Raw genomic sequence first — 22,613 nt, forward strand, 5'->3', positions numbered from 1 at the left:
GCCACTGCTCCCTCTCCAAGACACCATCAACGCAAACTGGTGGCCAGGAAATACACATCCTGAGGTAAGGGGCAGAAACTTTAGTATCTACTTCATGCTGAAGTCATCCAGCAGGATGTTTGCCGGATAGAAACATACCATACAACATAAAAACACACAAAAGTCTCAAAGAGCTTATCTTTCCTGACTTCAGCAGACCCTCTTGGACAATACAATGAAGCATGAGCAGTGCCTGGACCTGTAGCTTAGAAGTCAGGTACTACACAGTGAGTTAACCACTAATTGCAACAACTGCATTCTTGACTCACATTACAGATTCTTTACAATACATTCTGGGTTTACCAACTACTGTGCATTTTCTGGGAGTCCCACAACAGGCTGCAAGCCCTGAAGCAGAGCAGTCTTCTAGGACCTCACAGCTCCTGGGTTCAGCCAGGCACCTGCAAGCCACAGGTAGAGACCTGCCCTTTCCCTCCCCTCCCACTAGGCCCTAGAGACATTGGGAGACCCCAAGTGGCTCCTCATCCATAGACAGCACTAACCAGCTTGGTTACCTCTGCCAGCCCTGAAAGAACACAGAGTGAGAAGGCAGCATTTTTAAAATATTTTATTTATTGTACAAACTATTTACAAAATCAGCTACTACAACCACAGGCTTCCAAATTTTGGCTGAGCTCTGCCAGAACTTCAACGGAGAGAACTAGGATTTGATCTGTATCATCCACAGCTCCTGGTTTCTAAAAACATGCAACATGGTCTGCAGGTGCAGGCTGAAGCCAGACCCTCTGCACTTCAAAGCTACTTCAAGAAACATGGAACTGTCTGACACGGCACCAGGGTCCTAAAACTTTTTATGTAAGTGCCTCTAGTAAACTGGGAATAAATAAGGAGAAAAAGAAAATAACAAGCCTGTCAGAAGAAACACATAGTACAGGTAACCAGAGCGTACCTGCTGCCAGCGTTAAGGGCAGCATAAAAAGTGAACACTTTGGAAAAGAGTATAAAGCTAGAGATTAGAAACACTGCGACAGATCCAGGAACACGGAACCAACTGGGGGCCTGTGTCAACAATGGAAATGGGTTTCTTTGACTAAGAGTACCTGCACCCACCACAGTTCCGCCTGCACTTGTGTTAAGAAGAAATTCCTTGGCTCTGTATAGCTTCTGAGAAGCATAGGATGCTGGCTGCAATGCACTAGGATTTTAGGAGCTCCTTCCAGCAGAGGAAGAGTGCCCAATGTCCAGCTACTTTGTCCTTGGAGTAAAGCAGTCCAGCTCAGTAGAAGAAGGGAGAATTCCTGAGGAAGATGTCATTGGCAGACCTGGTCCATAGCTACAAGGCTGGAAAGACAAGGCTGGAATGTGGGAAGAGCACCAGGCTCACCTCCCAACAAACAGGAGCTAAGACAAGCCACCTTCTCTCGGTCCCTAGAGAAAGCAGTGAAGTGGTGGCACAGAGAACACAGCCACAGCTGCAGCGGCCACAGAAGCCATCCACAGCACAAAGCTAGCGCTGCATTTTCTACCCAAAGCTCAGGACCTTGCAAAAAGAAGCCTGCACTGAAAAGGGAGTTCAGATCCTACTGCAGTGATCTGTCAGAGCGCAATGGTGGCAATCTCTCAAGCTGGCAATCTCCTAGCACCTTGGCGCCAGTGGCAGAATGAATTCACAAGGCAAAGAAATCCCCCTGAGTAGACTCAACGCTCAGCTTGCTGGTTTTTGGCACCAAAATGGCTTGTTTCTTTCTGCACAGCCCAAGAATAGGTAAGATGCTGACTTACTAAGAACATCCTCTAGATGAAGAGCATTTCCACAAGTTCCCAGTCAATTCAACTAAGGTACACTGAAAAAGCATACACTTATCTAAAGAAAAAAATAATCCATACTGTGCAGAAATATGCCTGGATCAGCTTGAGGATAAAAGAGGGCTAAGGAGGATGATGTGAATTTTTATTTAATACAGTGTTCTAAAGTTAGCTCAGGGGTGCCACTTTGAGACTTCACTCTGGAAGAAATCCAGCCATTCCATAGTCCAGTGAAAGCTTAAATTGCAGGCATTAGCAATGCAGGATGCCTGCATCTCCTGACCTGAACTAAGAGACTGTTGAGCACTTAAAAGATCTTCAAAAAGTTTGCTTCACTGAAGAACCTACAAGCATTCACAGACTCATTTTCCTTCTTTTTCCTTAAGAAGGGCTGAAGAAACTGCCAACTTAACTCAAACCAATCATGCTGGTCTGTCCACTCCTCTCCCCACAAGTCATACAGCGGTGAGTGCAATGTACTATCATGCAGGCTGTTGAGTGATCATTTGAATGAAGTTCTAATTAGCATTTTTTGCTGGAAAGCCAGCAGCCCTGAATAGAGCAGTAGGAAAGGAGAGCTCAAGAAAGAGCAGGCAGGAAGATTGGGAGGACAGAAAGCCAGCTGCTCTCCAGGCACCAACAACCCTCTGGAAACCCTGCCTGAAATGCAGTAAAGAAAGAGAAGCTTCAGACTGCTGCACAACAGAGGTAGAAGCCAAGACCCTGGGGGATGCTGGGGTGGAGGTACGGCATTGTGCCCAGAGCCATCACCCCAAGAACAAACACAAGACCAATGTATATTGTAGCTGCTTACTGACCTGTCGCTGTTCTTATATAACATATATACCCCTGAAGGTGAACGTGGGATAGGCATTGGTGCTCAGCAATAAGGGATCACAGTCGTGCCCGTGCCCCCTCTCCTGAGGAAGGAGAAAGAAGGCAAGGGCGTGGGACAGCTTCCTGTGCAACATCATTAATCGCTATCATAGACATTCAGTGGAGGAGAAATTCCTCTTCCAGTTCATTTGCAAAGGCTCATTACCAGCTGGTGCTGGAGAAGGACGCTTCTGCTGCTGGACCCTGGTGGAGGTAGTACAGAATGACTGTCAGGGCCAGCACTTGTGCTCTGATGAGACTGCTCTCCCCTTTGGGCTATCCCCTCCAGTGAGGCAGACTGCCCATTTTTCTCTGTGGCACAGGTGACAGACAAGAGTATCCAGAGCAAGATGGAGGAGAACAAGAAACTCTTCTGGGCCAGGTGCTGAAAGAAGGAATCACTCTGCACCCTTCTTGAGTGATTGAGCTAGATGAGCTGTTGGGGTGCATCAGTGAGGGAGCTGAGCCAAGACATGAAAGTACTAAGGCTTCCTTTGAGCCAGGTTTCCAGCAGAGCTCTACACTGGCCTTCCCTCTTCTTCCCTGAGAGCTACAATAAAGGCAGCTCAGCATGTTGTTTGCACCTCACTGCAACTTCTGCTCATGAATGTCATCTCACAGATGGATGGGTGTGCAGGGTAATCCTGCACAGTGTCTCCTTGATAAATGCACCACACTCCTTCTGCTGTTTCACACTGAACCAAAGGGAGAATGAAGGAAAGGAAAACTATGAACTCTTGATGACATATTTGAGATACAGAAAGGCCACATGACAACTGGATGACAAATTCCTTTATACAGAGTCTTTGCTCTGCCCCCATTGCCCAGGTGAAGGGAAGGAGAACAGCTAAGGGATTGAACCTGGCTCTTGCCATGAAGAATGATGTTCAAATGGCCTCCTGGAAAGGGGAAATCACAGCATGCCAAAGCCTTCACAACCCTCACTGATAGCTAGCTGCAGCATTTTGTGCACTTCTTCGTAGGAGTCATACGTAGGGAGGCACAGCTGGTTAAAACTGTAAGACAAAAGAAAAAACCCATTCAGATTAGATTGAAGAGGAGCAATCTCCATCAGCTGATTTTAGATGGGTAAACACAAGTGCCCCACAAATTATGTATAATACACACATCACAGATAGCCAGCATCATGCCCAAAGCACAATGCCAGAAGTCCTATCACTCCAGGATGTTTACCAAGTGTGAGCTGTCGGCAAAGTACTGTGAGTTGGAGCTGCAATGATCTGGAAAGATGGACAAAGTGCAGCAAACCCTCCTGGAGGCAGTTGGGATGAACCAGTTGTGAACTGTAACAGCCTAGCCAGCTCTTCCTGTGTGAAACTGGAGACCACAGTCCAAAACCACCTCATGACCTGTTGGGAAACAGTAAAGGTAAAGCCAGGTCAGGTAAACAAATCAGATAAGCCTGTAAGCAGATCAAAGAAGATCAGGCAATTTATCTCACAACCTAATGTTCTAATTACAGTAACAATTTGCTGTTACCAGGATGAGACAAGGATCACATAGTTCCTTTAAGTTAAAAGATGTCTCAACACTTCTACCCACTACTTCACTCCTTTAAGGTAGAAAGACCTCTGCTTTCCCCACAGATTTTATTTTTAGAAATACCTGTACAGACAACCAACTAAGTTTACAACACAGAAGCTCGTTTGCTTCTTGTGCTATGTTCATCTTTTGCTTTTTCACATCCTCTGCTACTTTTGCAGGAAGGTGAAACCATTCCAGTGCTTACAGACAGTAGCTTGTACTCTCACCTCTCTTCTGCTTGGGTGTTTTGGAAGTTTCCATTATTTTTCTAAATGAAGGGCTTACATTCCTATACTGTTCCCACTAGAAAGATTTGAAGGGTACAAATTTAGACTACTACATTAGTAGTCTACTGTAGCACTGAATTCCAAACACACCACATGGGCTGCAGTCATGATCTTAAAGCATCCCCACTAGCAACAATTCCCACCACTTCCTCTCAAATCCCTGCTGAACTGCTCTTAATTAGCAAATTGTTGGCTTTTTGTAAAAGGACTGCTGCTGCTAATTTTTTCCTGCTTGTACTTGATTAAACATTATTTCATAATACTTGCAGTATTGTTCTTGACTCAGATCCTTGTGTTCATCTTTCTGAAAGCTGAATTTCCAACCAAGAAAGCAAAGCTGTTTCCAGTTTAACTTGTTTGCTGTTACTGGTTATCCCAGCTACAGCAGAAGACAAGAGATAGAAACCCTATCACATACCTTCTCTCGGAAGTGCCAGGATCCTCCTACCACTACTGCATGTGCCTTGAAGTCACAGACACTGATATCTCCAGTACCACACATAAGCAGCTGAAAGGCAAGAGATGGCAGTCAAAGTCAGAAGCTCAGGAAACAAGACGACAGCTACTGTCCAAATTATAAATCCTTAGAAAATAAACACTTTGACATTATTCCACATCAGAAGTCTCTTCATTTGTCAGAGAGGAGGCACTGTAAGGGTAGACATGCTTAGGAAGGCAGTGATTACCTCAAGCTCATTTTCATCAAAAATAGCCAGTAGATTCTCAGGAACTAACTCATTAAGACCTGGAAGAAGAGAGGAGAGAAGAGCAAGAAGGTGTTAGCCCTTGGGACATGAAGGCAGAAAAGAGAGGGGAGCAGACAGCGTGTTACCTTTCAGGAAGTGATCCACCTCCTCTCTAACCTGATTGGCCAGCCTGTACTGTGCAAGCAGATTCAGATAAAATATTTTATTTTCATTTGTTACTGGTACTTGAGCCCCTCCTGTCACCAGTTCAACCACCTGAAAACAGAAGATCACTTGACATGAGCATGACCAACAGCAATCCCCAAGCCTGAAGTCCCAACCAGAACAAACACCCCTGGCTAATGCCCAGCACAAAGTCTATTTCTAGGGTGCACAAAGTTTTCGGTCTCCCTTGGTACAGGTAGAAGGGGTTGAACTGTCCCACCTTCAGGAACTGCCTTTCTCACCTTCTCCAATTGTCCTGTTCTACTGTATTTCTCTTCAGCAAAGACCAAATCCATCTCACTCACGTCATTGTTCAGTATGAAACAAACTTTTGATTTATAGAACTCTGGATCATCCGTTTCAAAATACTGAGTAGAAAAAAAAGGAAGGAAGGAACATGAGAAAGAAGAGAGATTTTCTGAAAGTTACATATATTGCTAGCTAGGATTCTGAACATGCTCCTACCACACTAACATTCATCTGTTTCCCAGATCCCATCTTCAGACAGTGCTGGGAAGCTTTTTACCTTGTAATGCATACGAAGTCCTATGATCTGAGCCAGGAAGGATCGGGTGAAACGAGCTCGCACCAGTTGTTTGTAAGCACCTCCCAGTGATGACTCATAAAGACACTTTCCTACAAGGCGGCCTGCAAATTCATACAGCTTGAGTCGTACATACGTGGGACGCCCTGGATTTGGATGCACCTGTAAAGAAATAAAATACTGAAGTACCAGACAAGGCTATCACAGCTAGTAGGTATGAGGAATAAAGTTTAAGTTGCATCTCACTAGGTGCCCAAGAAACTTCAGGGTAATACCCTCAGAGCCAAGCAACAGAAATGAAATGCCTGAGTCTATTTGTGAAGAACATCAATTGTTTCACATTCACAGGTCGGAGGCTGTGTGAGAGAACAAATTGAATCTGAAACAGTCAGACCTAATAAAACATCTAGACACTCTGACAACACCTACTCTTTCCCAAAAATGTAGTCTTCCCTGCTGACTGGTATAGTGGTAGAATTAATGATACTCAAGATTTGAGAGGACTGGCTAAGTTTGTCCCAGTGAAATAACTTCTGTTCTTTCTGACCAAAAGCTAGCAGTCTGAGCTAAGGTAATACCAGACGTGGTATTCCTACAGAGTCCTCCAAGATCCATCTCTCCATATTAACAAAGAATTCACTGCTTGATTCCTTCTTCCATCCCAGAGGCAGGTACTTGGCCCTGTTGACTGTTCAAATGCTCTCTTGCTATGATCATAGTTAACAAAGCTGTCTGGCCTATCTTCAAACTGTATGCGTGTTATTGTGCACTTGGAGTCCCTATATTCTCTGGCAGTGACTACCCTCTGCTTTTCATCCAGCTTTTCATGTTTCAGTGGATTCAGATCATTAAGCAAAGCTTTGAGAAAGGCAACAAAGTGTCTGGGTAGGCCTCCTAAAGGATGGGTAAGGCTGCATGCCTCTTACTAAATTTAGCAGCAGCATTATTTAGGCAGCAGCATGCCAATGCAGAGCTTGGACTATTCAGTACAGAAAACTGCAGACTCACCAAAGCCTGGTTGTTATCACTAAAGCGGGTAAAGAGTTGACTGGTGGTATCAAATAATGCCTTACAGATGAGCTCAAACCACTCTCTGCGTGGACCTCCCCAGTCCAGAGCTATAAGACAAAACAAGTTCAGACGTCACCCACAGGTCATCAGTTCAAGAGTTTCATGCATGCAGTTCAGTACTACCTGATGAGAGAACTAATCTCAATGAACAGCTCTCTGTAGCAGTAAAAGCAGTAAACAGGGACTCGAGAACACCAGGTTCTGTTCTCTGAGTCCTGATACACACATTTTTACTTTAAGCCTCAGGTATCTATCTGAAGTGGTGACAGATAGTACCAGAAGGTTAATTCACCAACATCCGTGAGAAGGTGAGAGCTAGAAAATCACAAAGGACAGAGACTACATGAAACCAGAATTTCAGACTAAGAATTCTACTTCCTCCTCAAACAAAGTCACAGGATAACTCACCTTCTTCATCTTGAAAAACCACTTCAAAGTTTTTGCTCCAGTCAGAAACAGAAAAATTTCGTGTTGCTTTAAAAGACTGCAAATAAATTAGAAAAAAAAAAAAAAAAAAAAAAAGAAAAGAAAAGAAATGTAAAATAGCAGCAGCTGTTACTGCTTGGCATCCTGTAACCAATACTGCACATGTGGATGGACAAGTGAAACTACACAGAACATAAGAAACACAGTCCAGTACTTTAAAGTACAGAACTGAGAACTAGGAACTCCTGAGGTCTAATTCCTATTTGTTGAAAGCCATAGAAGTCAATTACTCATTTTCTATTAAGGGAAGAGAAGCACTACCCATGCAGATCTAGCTCATCTTAAAACCAGTATGAGGTTCAAAAACAATAGTCTTAGCACAACCCAGATATATCCCTCCCATGGCTGCAGTATTGTTTGAAGTATTAAAATGCTTGTGGGTAGGAACAATTTCTGTAAAGCACTTTCAGCCCACGAGTCAGATTCAAAAAAGGAATCTTTCAGAGAACATTAGAAAATAGCTTGAAGGGTTCACTGAATTCATACTTAAAGCAATTCACAATGCAAAGAAGTAGCAATCCTCCAGGTGCCTACAACTTCTTTTGTCCCAGTTATGGATTTCAATTAAAGGAAAATATTATTTAGCAGTCCTCAACCATATGGTTTGCCTTGGCTTAATCCATCTTCAAACAGGTTAGGCACCATGCTAGTCAATTATTTGGGATAAGTGCTGGTCACATTTTTCATGCCTGCCAGCCTTGTACATTAGAACTTACACTTATTATTATGGCACTGAATTTATTTTGTCTTACTAGGCAGTAACACCAGTGCAAATGATGGTGCAGGAATTCCAAAAATAGCAGGAAAAAATCCTTCTAACAGCATTTCTATGACTAATGCCATTCTGTATCACGCTATTAACTGAAACATAATCTTGTAAACAGCGCAAGCTTGTACGTGCAAAAAATAATCCAAAACATGGATTTACTGAATATATCCCAGCCAGTCCTGCTTTCTCCAGAAATGTTCTTTTCCATCTTCATAACATTTCTGTTATGAGACATATGGAAACAATAAGTCAGGATAACTGCCTGCTCTCTTTACATGGTATTCAGAATGTCAATTAAGAAATGTATTATATGAATATGTCAGATCAGATCAGCTTCAGTGAAGACTCAATCAAGGACTCTACAGAATATCTGATGGCTACAAGCTCATCAATGCATGTGTGCAGTTCAGTCATACTTGATGTGAGAGCTCACGTCACTGAATGGCTGTATAGAAGAAAGAGTAAGCAAGGACTTGGGAACTCTTAGGTTCTGACCCTAGATCCAATTCAAATGATCAGTCTCTGTCTGAGCCCCAAGCCCCAAAAATCACGACAACAGTACCAGCATTCCTGCATTTACAGGCCATGCAAGCATTTATGCGAGACATTTCTCAGGGCCTGCTTTACTCTATTTTACTTTTTTTTTTTTTTCCTTAATCAGAGCTGAAGTATCCTCATTACTAAGGAAACAGACAACATTTTACTGGCTGTAGAGGAAGAACACAGCATCCAACAGCATGTTACAACATCTGAACACAAAGGAGCTACCTTAAGATTTTCTTCTTTTTCCAGCGTCCAGCTTTCTACTGGCATCTGCCAGTGGGCAAAAGGACTAATCATTTTTAGTGTGGCAGCCCTAATAAGTGCCAGTTTGGATTTCTTTAGGCATCGAGATGAAGAAAAAGGATGGAGAAGTGCTGGACCTGACTGAGGTGACCTCTACACTCACTCACCGACTCCAGAAGAGAGTGACGGCTGACCTTCAGCGTGACCTTTGAATGAGGTCTCTTCATATGCACTTGACGCAGTTCTCGTTGAAAAAAGTTCACTTTGTCCTGGAAGGTCTCTGAGCCTCCTAGGAACAGCGAAAGTTAGGGTCAGGTCTGAGCTGTCAATGCTTGGAACAGTAAGAAGGCATTCCTAAGCCTAACGGCTTTACAGTCCAAGAGTTTGTTACAGCAACATTTGGGACAGAACTCTAAAGTTAGTCTGCAGTTATTCTTGCTAACGTTCAAATACAAGTGTGCTTTAAAAGAGCATTACAGGAAAGCCAAACTGAATAGGAACACATGGCACAATGAAATATACTCACTGAAAGCACCAACAGCAACAGAGTATGAGACTGCAGGAATCACTGCATTCTCAAAGTTCATTCAGTGCTGATACTCTTCATTGCCAAGCACTTGAGTCTGCTAGTTTTGCTAACTTCCCAACTACTATACCTACCTCCCTACCCTTTTACCTATGTTTTTATGCAGAGAGCGAATGAAAGTGGCTGCCAAGATGTTCCTCTCCTTGCAGCTGAGCTCCACAGGGGGTTGGATCCCATCATCTACCACCAGTGTCAGTAGTTTGTGCACAGGGTCAGGACCAAGATATGAAAACTAGAAGCAAAAAGATGCAAGAAATGGTAAGCATCACGCAGATAAAAGAATCATAGAACCATTAAGAGTTGGAAGGGACCTCTGAAGGCCACCTACTCAAGCTCCTCTGCAACAAACAGGGACATGAATAGCTAGATCAGGCCCACAGCCCTATCCAGCCTCACTTTGAAAGTCTCCAGGGATGGGGCATCGACCACATCAGCAGGCAACCCGTCCCAGTGCCTCACCACACTCACTGTAAAAGATGTTTTCCTTATATCTAACCTAAATCTACCCTCTTTGAGGTCGAAATCATTTCCCCCTGTTCTATTACCACAGACCCTGCTAAAGAGTCTGTCCCATTTTTTCCCCATAGATACTGAAAGGCCACCACCAGGTCACCACAGAGCCTTCCCCAGGCTGAACAGCCCCAGCTCTCTCAGCATGTCCTCATAGGAGAAGTGTTCCAACAGCACATTCAGCAGACAGAACAAGACCACCTGCACTCTCAGATCTTCTCTGCCCACTCATGTAGAGGCAGTCAACAAGAACACTGCTTCCAAGTATCTGGACTCCAGTTGGGAGTCTGCTTCAAAGCTTGCTCCCTAGCCAACAGGCTTCAGGGGACACAGTCACAGCATTCTAGTAAAGTTATGAGGAAAACAATAAAAATGCAAGAGAAGTCATGATTTTAGCCTCAACCTGGGACAAAAGGCAGGAAGGACTAACAGAACTAGTTCCTACTCAAATAACAGCAGAGTTAAGGCAGTGAGACAGCATTCCAGAGTCTGAATTTTACAAAGCAAAGCTTCACTCTGTGTCTGAAAAACCTCCTCTCCAAAAGGGAGAAAAACAGATTCTCACTCACAAGGACTTCTCACAAGGAGAGACTCACCTTTGTACCAGGACATACTCGAAAGGTGAAAAGGCGCCATGGAATGATCTTCAGGTAGAATTCTTTCACTGAGAATTGCTAAGTAACCACAAGGAAAATAAAGTGTTAAAGGTCACTCAATCATTAAGGGGTCTTCCCCAAAACGCTTGAGAAATAGAGCAGTCCTAGGGTCAGGCTTCTGCACACTGATGACATCTTTTCTCTGGTACAATACTTAAAAGCCTTTAAAACTAGCAACAGCACAGAGAAGCTTAACTTGTTAGCAAGAGTTGATCGTGAACACTTACAAGGCATGTAAGATACAAATTATACAGCAATAAGCCATTGTGTTCAGTACAATATCACCACTCTAATCGCAGGGTACTTAATGTAAGTACCCTTGAGAGGCTGAATTCAAGACAACATTGTAACACAAGTTCTGGAAAAAAAATAAAAATAAATCACATTCTGCCTCCCAGAACTCTTGCTACTACCCCCTTAATTTTGACAACCATTTCAAACTATTTTGGAAAAGCACTTGTAATTGCTAAATCCAGGAGATTTGGGAAAAACTTCTTTCCAGTTCATATCTGGCTGAACAAATAACTGCTAACTGTGGAACTGTCAGCTTCCAAAGAGCAAGCTAAGATGAAATTTTAGCATCATTTGATGAAAAACAAAATCATTCTTTGCACTGCTCTAGCTGCAGTAACTGGAGAAAAAATGATGAGTGGCATTTCTCCACTGAGCAATTATACAACAGAAACTGAGCAAATATGAACAGGAACATCTTAAATAACAGCACAGTTACCTATCACATGGGACAGATGCTCTAGGCATATATAGGGAAATCCAGGGATACAGTTATACAAGCATCAGAAAATGCATCACCAACTTTGGCATCTGAAGAGAACCTGCATTGGTACGCACTTCTGGGGAACCCCTTAAGCAAATAACACAACAGAAAAGTCTACAGAAGTCCAGAATGACTCTCAAAGAATAAAAGGATTCAAAGTTCCTAAGGGCCCGCAACTCATTCCCAAAGTCAGCTCTTCATGGTGCATGCTGTCGAGATCTAGAAATCTCTAGCAACAGTTCTCTCCTGTTAGATAAACAATTCCTTGATTAGCCTTTTACACCGATACTCATCACTGCATTTTTTCAGCATGCATTCAGATTAATAGATTTGCAAAGTGAACTTATTAGCAGATTCAGTGGCATTTTCTTTCTAGCTTCCTTGAAAGTTTGAAGGCAATAAGAAGGGATAATGGCTTCTGCTGACATTCTTATAATAAGGGAATCCTCATTTTCTCTCACTTGTTGGAATTCTCTTCCTTCTACTTATCCACACTTCATCCTCTGACTACTTTTTTTCTTTTACTTTCTCAGTAACTGTCAAGAAAAAGGATAAAGCCATAAAACCTAATAAGTGTCTTAGTTCAGGTCTAGAGGCATTAGAAACTGACAAACGGAATTGCTAGTCTGACCTGACCAGAGCAAAGGAAAGGCCAAAGTCTCCTGAACAATCCGTGACAAAATTCCTATAAAGCTTTGATGAGACTTAGAAAAACAGAATCGCAAAGCTTCACAAAGTTCTCAGCCATGAGCTTTACGTTTGCTGTCCATCCACAGGCAAAACTTTCTCAGCCAGATTTTAGGCACCTAAATCTGAAATTGAAGGGTAGGGTACAGGGAATCTGTTTAGTTATTTTGTACTATAAATGTTCCTAAGAGTGGTATCTTTGTGGTCATTACCTTAGGAGATACATAGCAATACACTTTCTTAGGTTTCTTCACTTTCTCAGGAGTTTGGCTGTCAGAAGGAGAATCTTCATCTTCATCCTCAGTGGCAGTAGAAGGACGGCGCTGGGAGGAGCTTAGATGTGTTGGTGGAAGGTGCCACTGGGTGTTGGTGTAATTAGAAGCTTCATAAAGGTAAGCCTCAAAGTAAATACTGACACCCGAGGTGGAGACATTGCGTTCTACGATGTTCTTCTCATTCTCTAAAGGAAGTGAATAAGGGTTGTGTAAATCTTAGTGCAGCCCAGAACCAAAAAATAGATAATCCATAGAACATGACTGCATGGGAACTGCTAAGTCACAGCCTGAACCTCTGACTGATCACCTGAGGCAAGCAGTGAGTCAGCCAGAGGAGCACAGGTGAAGGCAATTCCTATTAAATAGGTTTATTCCTAGACCTATTTTAGAGCTGGCTACCAGTGGGGAAGGATCTCTTCTGGAGATCTGCTCTGCTGGAGTTCTGTAAGTGAGCCCAGGATAGGGGTAAGCTTTCTATCTTTTTTTTTTTTTTTTTTTTGTTATCATTATCTGCTTTGCCTAACTCTCTTGTTTATTTTGTAATTATAACATCTTAATATTCATTGATTATACAATGACAAATTAGTCAGCCTTAAGGTAGTCAGATTAAAAGGAAAACAAAACAAAAAGAAAGAAAGAAACAAACAAACAAACAAAAAAACCAGAAAGCTAACATCCAGAAAAAACCTGGTGACATGAAGTTACTAAAGTGAAACCAGGAACAGGATGTAAGAGTTTCAAGGTAGCATCTTGCCCTCCCTGGCTTCAGATTGTTACTAGTCTTTGGATTTTTTTTTTTTATTATTATTATTATTATTATTTTGGTTGGTTGTTTCTTTAAGAAAATAGCCAAATACTTCAAGAAACAGCCAAAGCACAAGGTTTCATATAGTGATCTTCATCGCTACAGCTCAGTATACAATACACAGCCAGCTCGCTGTATGGCTCAGATGCAAAAGAGTAGGAAGCAATAAAAGTTGCCTAATTTCAGAGGTAAATCTCATGAGACCTGCAAGAGGACACACGTTGTTTTATCTGAAGGTACAGAGAACATCACTCTTCCAAGATCTCCCTTGTCAGCAACAAATTCATTTAGCTTAGCATTTTTAAAAAGAATAGGTATTCCTTGAGCAACTAAGCATGGCTTGCCTGCAGGAATGTTATGTTTAACTTTGCTACAAGACTGCATGTAGCATTCTGCAGTGGGGCACTCGGAGAATAAACACTGCGCAGCTCTTTACTCACCACTTAGAACAATGATGTCAAAATCACCATTACTTATGGGCTGGTTCTGGTAGGAGATGCAGGCATGGAAACACCCCCTACAGTGCAAGGTGAATCGGAAGAACACTTGGCAAGTCTGCCGGTTGGATACCACAGATTTCTCAAACACAACGTCAGAGTTCTCTTCTTCTTCAGGACCCAGCTAAACAGAAAACACAAAACAGAGGACAACTCTCTCTTGTTCACGTGAAATGAATTGGCAAGGGATAAAGCTGCACTCACCTCATGGATGGAGAGACTGTAATTGTGCTCATCAATAAGGGACACAGAATTGCTGGTAGGATTGTCATACTCATCTCTGGGAACTATCTGCAGGGTGTGCTGCTGCCCACAGGTCAGCACCAGAGTGGAGAAATGGCAAACAATTTTGGTTTTGGAGGGAACCACCATCCCTGGGGTAGAAAAAACAGCGTAGAGTCAGAATGCCAGGTGCTGCTACAAAGAAAAAGCAACTAGGGGCACAATCCACTTGAAAACTGATAAAGCTCTCAAAAGATTTTATGTCCTTAGACTCAAAAAAACAAAGAATCTGATCACTGAAATGCATAGCATGAGGCAATGGAGACACCTTGGATTAGAATCTCAGTACCAATAAAGGAAACCCAATCAGTCACCAGCCCTCCAAAGAATGCCCTTTTCTTCATTCTGACCTTCAGCTCAGAAGCTTGCCCACACTGCAGTTACAAAGCACAAGTCAGCTGGCATCCAAGGAAACCTGCAAACTCAGTTTACCAAACAAAATTAATCCTGAAGGGTATCTGAATTAAATCTGAGCTCCCTCTTTCTAAGGGGTCATCTTAGCAAGCTTTCTATCTATTTATAATGCAACTTAGCAGAGAAACTTTCAGTGAAAATGCGCATGAAATATAAAAGATTCTGATGGAGTTCAAAAAGCAAAAGTAGAAAAAAATTAAAAGCGTAAAAAAGAAGCAGCTCAGAGAAATAGTGTGGAATATTCAAAAAAGGAAAGGAATCAAATCAAGGGAATATTTTCAGCAGCATTATCAGTACAGGATACCTTTGCAAAAAACATTCTCTGGCTGCTAGACAGATCACAAAGAATTTATTACAGAATTGAGAATATGCCACAAATGGTTAGAGAGCTTAAGAATTAGTGACTTATTCTGCAAGGCAGTTTCTGTTTTGCCACGTTCTAGTAGTAGAAAGTATGTTTTAATCACAGGTCTGTTGCTGGGATTTATACATGGCTAGAGGAAAATCGTGAAAGGTAACCCTTTCCCAGCCACCTATTTTATTTGGAAATATGTACACCTAATTCCTTTCAATAATTCCACATCCTACTTTTTGAATCATTACAGAGCTACCTAGACCTTACCTGGCTGAAACACCTTGTAGTAGGGGCTGTAGGCCACATTCAAGCCACCGAGTTTTATAGAGATCTCATATCTCCCAGCCCTGCGCACAGTGAAGGCCACTTTCACCACATTGGAATTAGGCTCCTGAAGAACTTCCTGGGTTACAGGAATATCAATTGCTAGTGCCACATGGCAGATGTGAACTCGCAGCCCCAGAGGCCGGTGAGCAGGGAAGGGCTGCCCATTCTTATAGAATAACTGCATGGGAAATGGAGAAATTCAGGTCAGCAAAAATATGCAGTGCACAGAGAGACAGAAAGCAAGTTGCTTTGCAACCGGGGGAAACAAGCATAAGAACCCCAGCTCAGCATAGGAGACAAAAACGAACAGACAGCTCTAACACACAGGCTGTGTTCTCCCAAACAAACAGGGCACAAGTGGGCGTCGAAAAACCACATTCTCTTTTTAGCTGGGGTTCACATGAGTGACCCAAAAAGTAAATGCCTCTGGGCATTTCTTCTCTGCGATGTTAGTCTGTATCAGAACAGAAACCAAGAGAATCCACTACCCAAGGAAAAAAGGCAAAGCTATGTCCTTTCAGAGAAACAAGCAGACCATCTGTGCTCAGCTAAACTCTCCTCAAGTTTGCATAGAATACCATGCAGAAGATGCTGATCAAAGGAGTTGACTGAATCCACGCAGATAAGAAGCATTGGCACGAAAACAACACAGATACAGCCAGTTCCATCGCAGCAGTTGTCCAATTTTAGAAGGTAATTTTAGAAGCCTGTAGATTAGATCCTGCCTGCTGTCAGCAGTCTCCAGTCAGCAAAAAGTTACCATTATTCCCTGCTTCTAAACAGTACAGGGCCTGAAGTAGTATGTGTATGGGCTGACAGGGAAAGTAACCAGTGCTTGCAACAGCTACTGTTGATGAATAAACGACTAAGCAAATGTGAGACAAGCATGGCATGCACAAGCAGGTTGCTGGAGCTGCTATGAATGAGTCAGTGAGGTGAAGGGAGTAAATTTAAATAGCAAGAACAGAACAAGTCCCTTCTAGCTTTTCTAATTCCCTGTTCTGGTGTTAGAACCCCTTCTCATTTACCATCAAGTAAAACGGTTTTCCTCACCTCAAAATGGTATCATAATTGAAACTTTCTTCTTACTTTGATACCTTTCTGGCTGGGTGGGGTGGAATGCACAGGAGCTCAACAAAACCTGCTCAAATGATCCTCACATAGCTCCAGACCCTCAGTGTTCAGGCCCCTCATGAATCTCAATTGTATTCTTGACCCATTCACCTAAACTTGACCTTTCAGGAGTAGGGGGAAAACCAGAGACCTTGGCAAGCTTTTCCAGATCAAAAAGAATAACACTCAGTTTTTGGAATAACCCTTCTAACAGTATGGGGAGAAGCCACGAGGCCTTACAGCTCTAGGGTTGCTAAAATGCTCAGTGTCATGCTCCTGGCTTCAGCTGCATGACCAAAAGATACAAATGACCAAGTCTGCTGAAGGCAAGGCTCAGCCCACTCATTTCCCAGCAAAGGAAGCAGAAGCAGGAAAAGCCTGATCTCCTCTAATTATTTTGAGGATCCTACAGAGATTGTGATCAGGTTTTATAGGAGAGCAACCTTTGGATATGCACTTACTGAGTTCTGTAATACATTAATAGGGGAGAATACAAGAACAGCTAGCTTTCCTACTCCTAAGTTGGTCCCAATTAGAAAGGAGGAAAAAAAAAAAAGCATTTGAAGAGCTCATCCCTAACTCAGACCTACGTCCCCACCCCAGAGATGTTTGGAAACAGAAATACTCCCTTACGTGCACTCGGAAGGCCATGCTATGGCCCACCTCATGGGGCTCCTTCCAATCCCAGGAGATCTTGCAGGACCGGGGATCCAGGTAGTTGCCTCGCACGTAGTCATAAATAGTTCGCTCCCCTCGGCGTTCCCGGTCCTCATGCTGAAGGAAGCTGACTATACGTGCGGCAAGCTCAAAGAGGAACTTAATGGTGAAGAAGAAGGCTACCACAGATACTGTGATCCCACCTGCAGCAAGGAGAAAACAGATGGTAGTTGCAGTAGCATGATGAATCAAGCACCGAAGCCACATCCTCGCTATCCCAAGATGCCTTTTATTAATGACATTCTACTCAACTGCAAATTAGTTGTTTAAGGCAGAAGTTATTGTGCAAACATTTACGGATTGTGTTATGCTAGAAGTTAGGTTAGAAAACAACACATCCCTTAAAACACTGCAAATGATTGCAAGTGGAGGAGAAATAAGCAAAGGTGGTACGGAGTCTCAGGCATGGCCAGCAAAAACACGAAATTCTCTCTGAGTTGCAAATTAGAACTACAGAGATTTCTTTAAGGAAAACAGTAGATAGCCACACAAACCCTGCACATCACATTAAGCCTGGATTAAGAAGCATCATGGAGGCAACAACCCTACACTAGTTCTGAAGAGAAAAAGTAAGGGCATGGCTTAGGAGTGAGGTCAATGGAAGAACTTTGGAAACGAGAAGAATGGTAAAGGGGTAAGTCTGCCAAATGGAGGGCACAGTGCAGGGTGACAATAACTTCATGTTTGTTAGGTAGACTCTAACACGAAATCAAAGGCTTTCAGTAAATTCCTCTAATGCCTATGGAGAGGTCAACAAACACAGTGGCAGCCTTTCCTTCACTTACCAATAATGTAAAACATCAGGTCCCTTCGGTGAGACACAAAGCCGAGGATCACAGCTGCATCTAGAACACAAAATAGGCCAAGTCCAGACCAATACCTCTTCCTCACATACACTGGCCCAAATTTAGTTTATGATTCCTCAAACACCTATCATCTATCTTCCTCTCCAAGGATATCTTTAAGGCATTATTCCATAAGACTGAAATATACAAACAACGTGCTAAAAGGAATAGTTCTTGCACCATCACAGATAGCTGTTCTGATTCAGGGACCCAAAAGGACCTGTATTATCCTCAAAAAACAAACAGTGGGTTTGCAGTACTGAAGCATGAGCTAATTTTGCAGGATTTCAACAAAAATATCTGAAAGCCGCTCATTGGAAATCTCAAACCTAGAGGAATCGAGTCATGAAGTTAACTTCCAAACTACCATGAAAGCATATAACAGAGCCAACACCAAAATGGACAGAAACTGACTCTCAACCAGCAACTTTAGAAGAAAGCCTGTGGAATAAAAAGGATGTGGACCAGACCATTCTGATCGATTGAGAACAAAAAATCCTCCTAGGGCAGGGATGAATCCATTATTTTTTTTCCTGCCTTGTGCCTGTACTGTAGAAAGTAGAAAAAAAACTGTCCACCTCTGTGTACTCACTTCTGAAAAGCAAAAACTCTTGCTGATCAACTCACAAGCTAAAACCTTGATTTTTGCACACTTAAGATAACAGCAATTTTCAGAGTCACCAATCTAAAATTAAATTCTCACTGAGGGAGGTGCTAAACAAACATGTAGTAAAAAGACTACACCCTGAACAACATGTTCATGGTTGATAAGACACAGCTGACAGATGGAACAAGCAGTAGCAGCGAATGTGTGTGACAATCAGACAAACAACTTGGCATACACTAATGCATCCAATATAGCTCACCAAGTCACCATTCAGTTAGTGAGAAGCTACATTGTGCATTCAAACTGTCTTTAAAGAAAAAAGAATATACACACAAAGGGGGAGTTATTCAGCAGTCATCTCAACAGCAGCAGCAATGGACACCAGCATGCAGAAGGCTTAAATGAGGCATATATCCCCCTGGGCCACAACAACGGCCATCATTTTCCAGCCCAGCAAATGCCCCCCACATACACTCCATCCCCCTGGCTAAACAGCTTACCTTTATGCAACTGCCCATGTTCTAAAAACCAAAAGGGTGGTACCCATTCTTCAGCATCCTTCCTCCTTATGCCCAACAGTGGGGCAAATGTCAGCACAAAGAGGCCATAAAAAAGACTGTCACAGAAAATGGAACTCCTGGAACTTGCATCACAGGAAAAACTGCTCAAAGGTGAGGACCTGAGCACAGCAATCTCTTCTTCTTTGCGGAAAAAGGTTGCCCTGAAGCACAGCTCCCTGTAGCCTGTTTTGCTAGCCTCCCTGGAAAATGAAGAAAAAGTAAAGTTAGATCTTTCCATTGCTGACAACAAGTCTAGCAAGTGCAAACAGGTGAGAGGTGCACTGCACGAGTATCACTAGATGTCAAATCCACAGAAGCAATCCTATGAAGATACCACAGTCAGTGAAGCTCTTGGCTTCAACATATTCTCAGTCTCCACATAACACTCTCATTCCACATGATCTGTTAAACTGGAAAGTTCAAGACAGAAGTAAAAGCAAATAAATAACCTGCCTCCATAGGTTTCATCGGGCTCATGAGTTTCCCAGAGCAGCCAAGAAGCTCTGAGTTACTCAAAGCACAGGGAGCCAGTTATGGCTCCAAGCCTTCACGTGCCACAGGACACTTTATGCTATCCCAAACTAATTTTTGCTGATGTTTTAAGGGTTCAGAAAACAAGTTCATAAGGCATTTCAGTTTCGGCAGCACTGTCCCCTAAATCACAGTTTACTGTCAGAATTCAGATTTTAATAATGAAAATAATATAAACTAAATAATAAATAATAATAATAATAAAAATAATAAAGTAATAGAAAAGTAAAATCCAACAGCATGAACATATGTCTCTTATTTCCCTCCACCCCAATAATCAAAAGCCAACTGCTTCTGCACACTTCCACTCAGGCTCTAAGCTTTCTAACTCACTGGCAAAACAATGGGTAAGTTTTTGATTGTGCTGCAAAAGTAAGACTCTCGCTGCCTTCTCTTCCCCCACATCTCAGGGAGAGTCCCACCCACACTGCTATTTTCTTCTCTCTGGTTGAGTGAACAGCGTTGCAGTCCCCGGGGGCATAAGCTCTTAAATTTTCCCCTTAAATAATGTTTCAGGTCTATAAACTCTTATCTCTGTATATTAAGAATCACAGATTAGCAATTTCTTTGATGTTTAAGTTATTTCACAGTATATCTCCAGGATAACATCGAAGTACAGAGTCTTCAGTGCTTGCCTGTGTGCTACAAAAGCCTGCTTGAAACTGCCCCTTAGTGGATTGGCAGTGAAAGGGATGCATTCCTCCCTGCACAGCTGCAGAATTTCACAGAAAGTTATCAATGCTTTGGAATCTGTGAGATCCCCTCCCAGCATCTTACAGAACCTGCTTTTTTGGGTCACCAAAAAGCATCAAACTGACACCACTGGTTCATCTACCCATACTACTCTCAGCCCGTAACTCCTTTCTGTAGAACACACCGCAAGTAACAGCCTCTCTACAGAAAGGAGAGAAAGAGCTGTAATTCCAACTACAGGTGTATCTGAAGACAACAAAATCCTCTTGGTTGGGATTGCAGAACTTCAGGATGATCCCCTGCATCTACAAGCCATTGCCTTCAGTCAGCACAGCTACTTCTCATCCTATCATCTCCACATGAAGTGGCAGGCAAGGCGCCAAGCCGGGCAACCAGCAGAGATGAAACAGCCATGGCACAGTTGGCTTCCCTGGAGCACACATGCCAGCAGCAGCTTTAAGGATGCTCCTTGGGTAAAGTTCCTACCTGTGAGTAGCTAGTATTCAAAATAAGCTGCAGCATACACAGCTAAATTAAAACAGTACCAGTGCTAAAAACTGCCAGCTAACAATCTGGGAATCTAATTCATAAAAGCAGCAATATAAGGTGCCATCATAACTAGGCTGAGAAATGCTGAATTGACCCACAGGTCCCAGTGGTCTGAATTTAAAGACACAGCAGACAATGGTCTCCTGCCACCTGCATGGAAAATGGGGAATCAATAAAAGCTTCACTGTAGTTCGCTTCAAGAAGTCTTTGCACAATTAGGATAGACAGCCAGGAATCATAAGATAAACATTAGTGCCATTGCCTCTCTCATGGCAGAATGGAAAACAAGACCAGTAACAAGAATAAATTTTGTTTGCATTACTGCTGCTGTAAAGCCAAGGGAACACAAGACAGAGCTCCAGGAAGCAGCACCAATATATCCATGCATAGGAGCTATAACAACGATGCCACATTCACATGGCTGCAGCTACAGGGCCAGCTGGGATTTAAAAATGGTTTAAAAGCCTTTCTGTAATTTGGTATCGCTCCAGAATCATTAAGACAGAATTTCACACCTCTGAGCAGAACATCCCCATCCATGCATGCAAACATCCACCACCAGCACCCACTGTGTCTCATGCCACACACACCACACACAAGACAATTCTCCTTCAACCAAGAAGGTGCAGTATTTTTTTACATTAATTAAAGTATGCACAGAAGGACACACAGAAACTTGGCTTTAAAATACACTCATGGAAGACTGAAGAGTCAGCTCAAAAGGCACAGAGCACACTCAGCCCTCAAGGACAAAAGCCACAGCAGTGACAAAGGTATCCGCAACACAAATCTGCCCTTCTCTGTTCATAGCCAGCATTTATCACACATGCATTTACATGCAATTCCAAAGAAATACATGCAACATAAAATAATATAAAATAAGATAGTATAGGGAAACCTCAGTCAGCTACCCAAGGACTTTCCACAGCAGGTGAACGACCACAAGGACAGCAAGCTGTTTTCCCCAGGCCAAGCAGGTGCTGCTTTGCAGGGCCCTCCTGTAGTGTGCCCCTTCCCCTGGGCCGGGACGAATCTCTCATGCAGTACATTGGTGCTGCAGAGCTGATTTGGTGACCAGCAAGTCAAGCAAAGCTGGCCACATTTAGGAGATACCTACAGGTTTCAGTAACCTCAGAAAAACCCACAGTGAAGACAAGAGCCACAAGTCCTGCCTCACTCCTCGTGCACAGGGCACCAGAACCCAAGTGCAAGAACATCAGAAGCATTTCCTTCCCCGTGCAGGAGGGCTGTTACAGATCAAGTCGCACCGCCAGCAGAAAGCACAGCTTAGTAAGACTGAGGGCCACAGACCCTCCAAAGAAGCACAGGTATCAACATCCCCTCTGCTCTCCTCGAAGCCCATCAGCACAGCACCTCCAGCACGGCGCCGTTTCCCAGCACACGTCAGCCCAGCGAGCTTATTAAAGAGCTGCATCCTCTGCTCCTCCGCTCAGCCCAGTGCCCGTCACCGCAAACAGAAGTGGCTCCGGGCCTCGGGAGGCCCCCGGCTCAAAGAGGCAGCCCCGAACTCGGCTGTGGCAGCAGCGAGCGAGAAGCGAAGCGGCCGCAGCAAGCCGAGTTCAGCGCTCGCGGCCCCGAGCCCGATGTGCCATCCCCTACGCACTGCGGTGCCACTCACCTCGCCTCGCCTCACCCCGCTCCCAGACCGGCAGCACCCTTACCGAACACCCCCCTGACAGAGCCGCGAAACCGATGCCCCTTGCCGGCGGCCGGAAGTGACGTAAGTC

At 43.4% G+C, this 22,613-nt stretch overlaps 1 protein-coding gene across 4 annotated transcripts; it reads right to left on the reverse strand.

Moving 5' to 3' along the window:
* Positions 1-591: 591 nt before the first annotated feature.
* AREL1 (apoptosis resistant E3 ubiquitin protein ligase 1) lies at positions 592-22,611 on the reverse strand. Of its 4 annotated transcripts, XM_042862913.1 has the most exons (20): positions 22,548-22,611; positions 19,033-19,292; positions 17,866-17,925; positions 16,997-17,223; positions 15,191-15,428; positions 14,077-14,246; positions 13,816-13,996; positions 12,508-12,755; positions 10,774-10,851; positions 9,758-9,899; positions 9,249-9,370; positions 7,449-7,524; positions 6,978-7,087; positions 5,952-6,131; positions 5,668-5,793; positions 5,347-5,476; positions 5,201-5,259; positions 4,933-5,022; positions 3,877-4,052; positions 592-3,698 (listed from the first exon to the last, which is right to left on the reverse strand). In XM_042862913.1, exons 3-20 carry the CDS (start codon positions 17,879-17,881, stop codon positions 3,596-3,598), a joined length of 2,472 nt encoding a protein of 823 aa, XP_042718847.1. In that variant the 5' UTR covers positions 17,882-17,925; positions 19,033-19,292; positions 22,548-22,611; the 3' UTR covers positions 592-3,595. The 4 variants fall into 4 exon arrangements, with proteins under 4 accessions (XP_042718847.1, XP_042718837.1, XP_042718856.1 ...); XM_042862903.1 differs by lacking the exons at positions 16,997-17,223; positions 17,866-17,925; positions 22,548-22,611 and having other exon boundaries at positions 19,033-19,132; XM_042862922.1 differs by lacking the exons at positions 15,191-15,428; positions 17,866-17,925; positions 19,033-19,292; positions 22,548-22,611 and having other exon boundaries at positions 16,997-17,082.
* Positions 22,612-22,613: the final 2 nt, after the last annotated feature.

Source organism: Lagopus leucura, unplaced genomic scaffold, assembly GCF_019238085.1.
Source record: "Lagopus leucura isolate 7727_CA_CO unplaced genomic scaffold, USGS_WTPT01 Super-Scaffold_1, whole genome shotgun sequence".
Taxonomy (NCBI): Eukaryota; Metazoa; Chordata; class Aves; order Galliformes; family Phasianidae; genus Lagopus; species Lagopus leucura.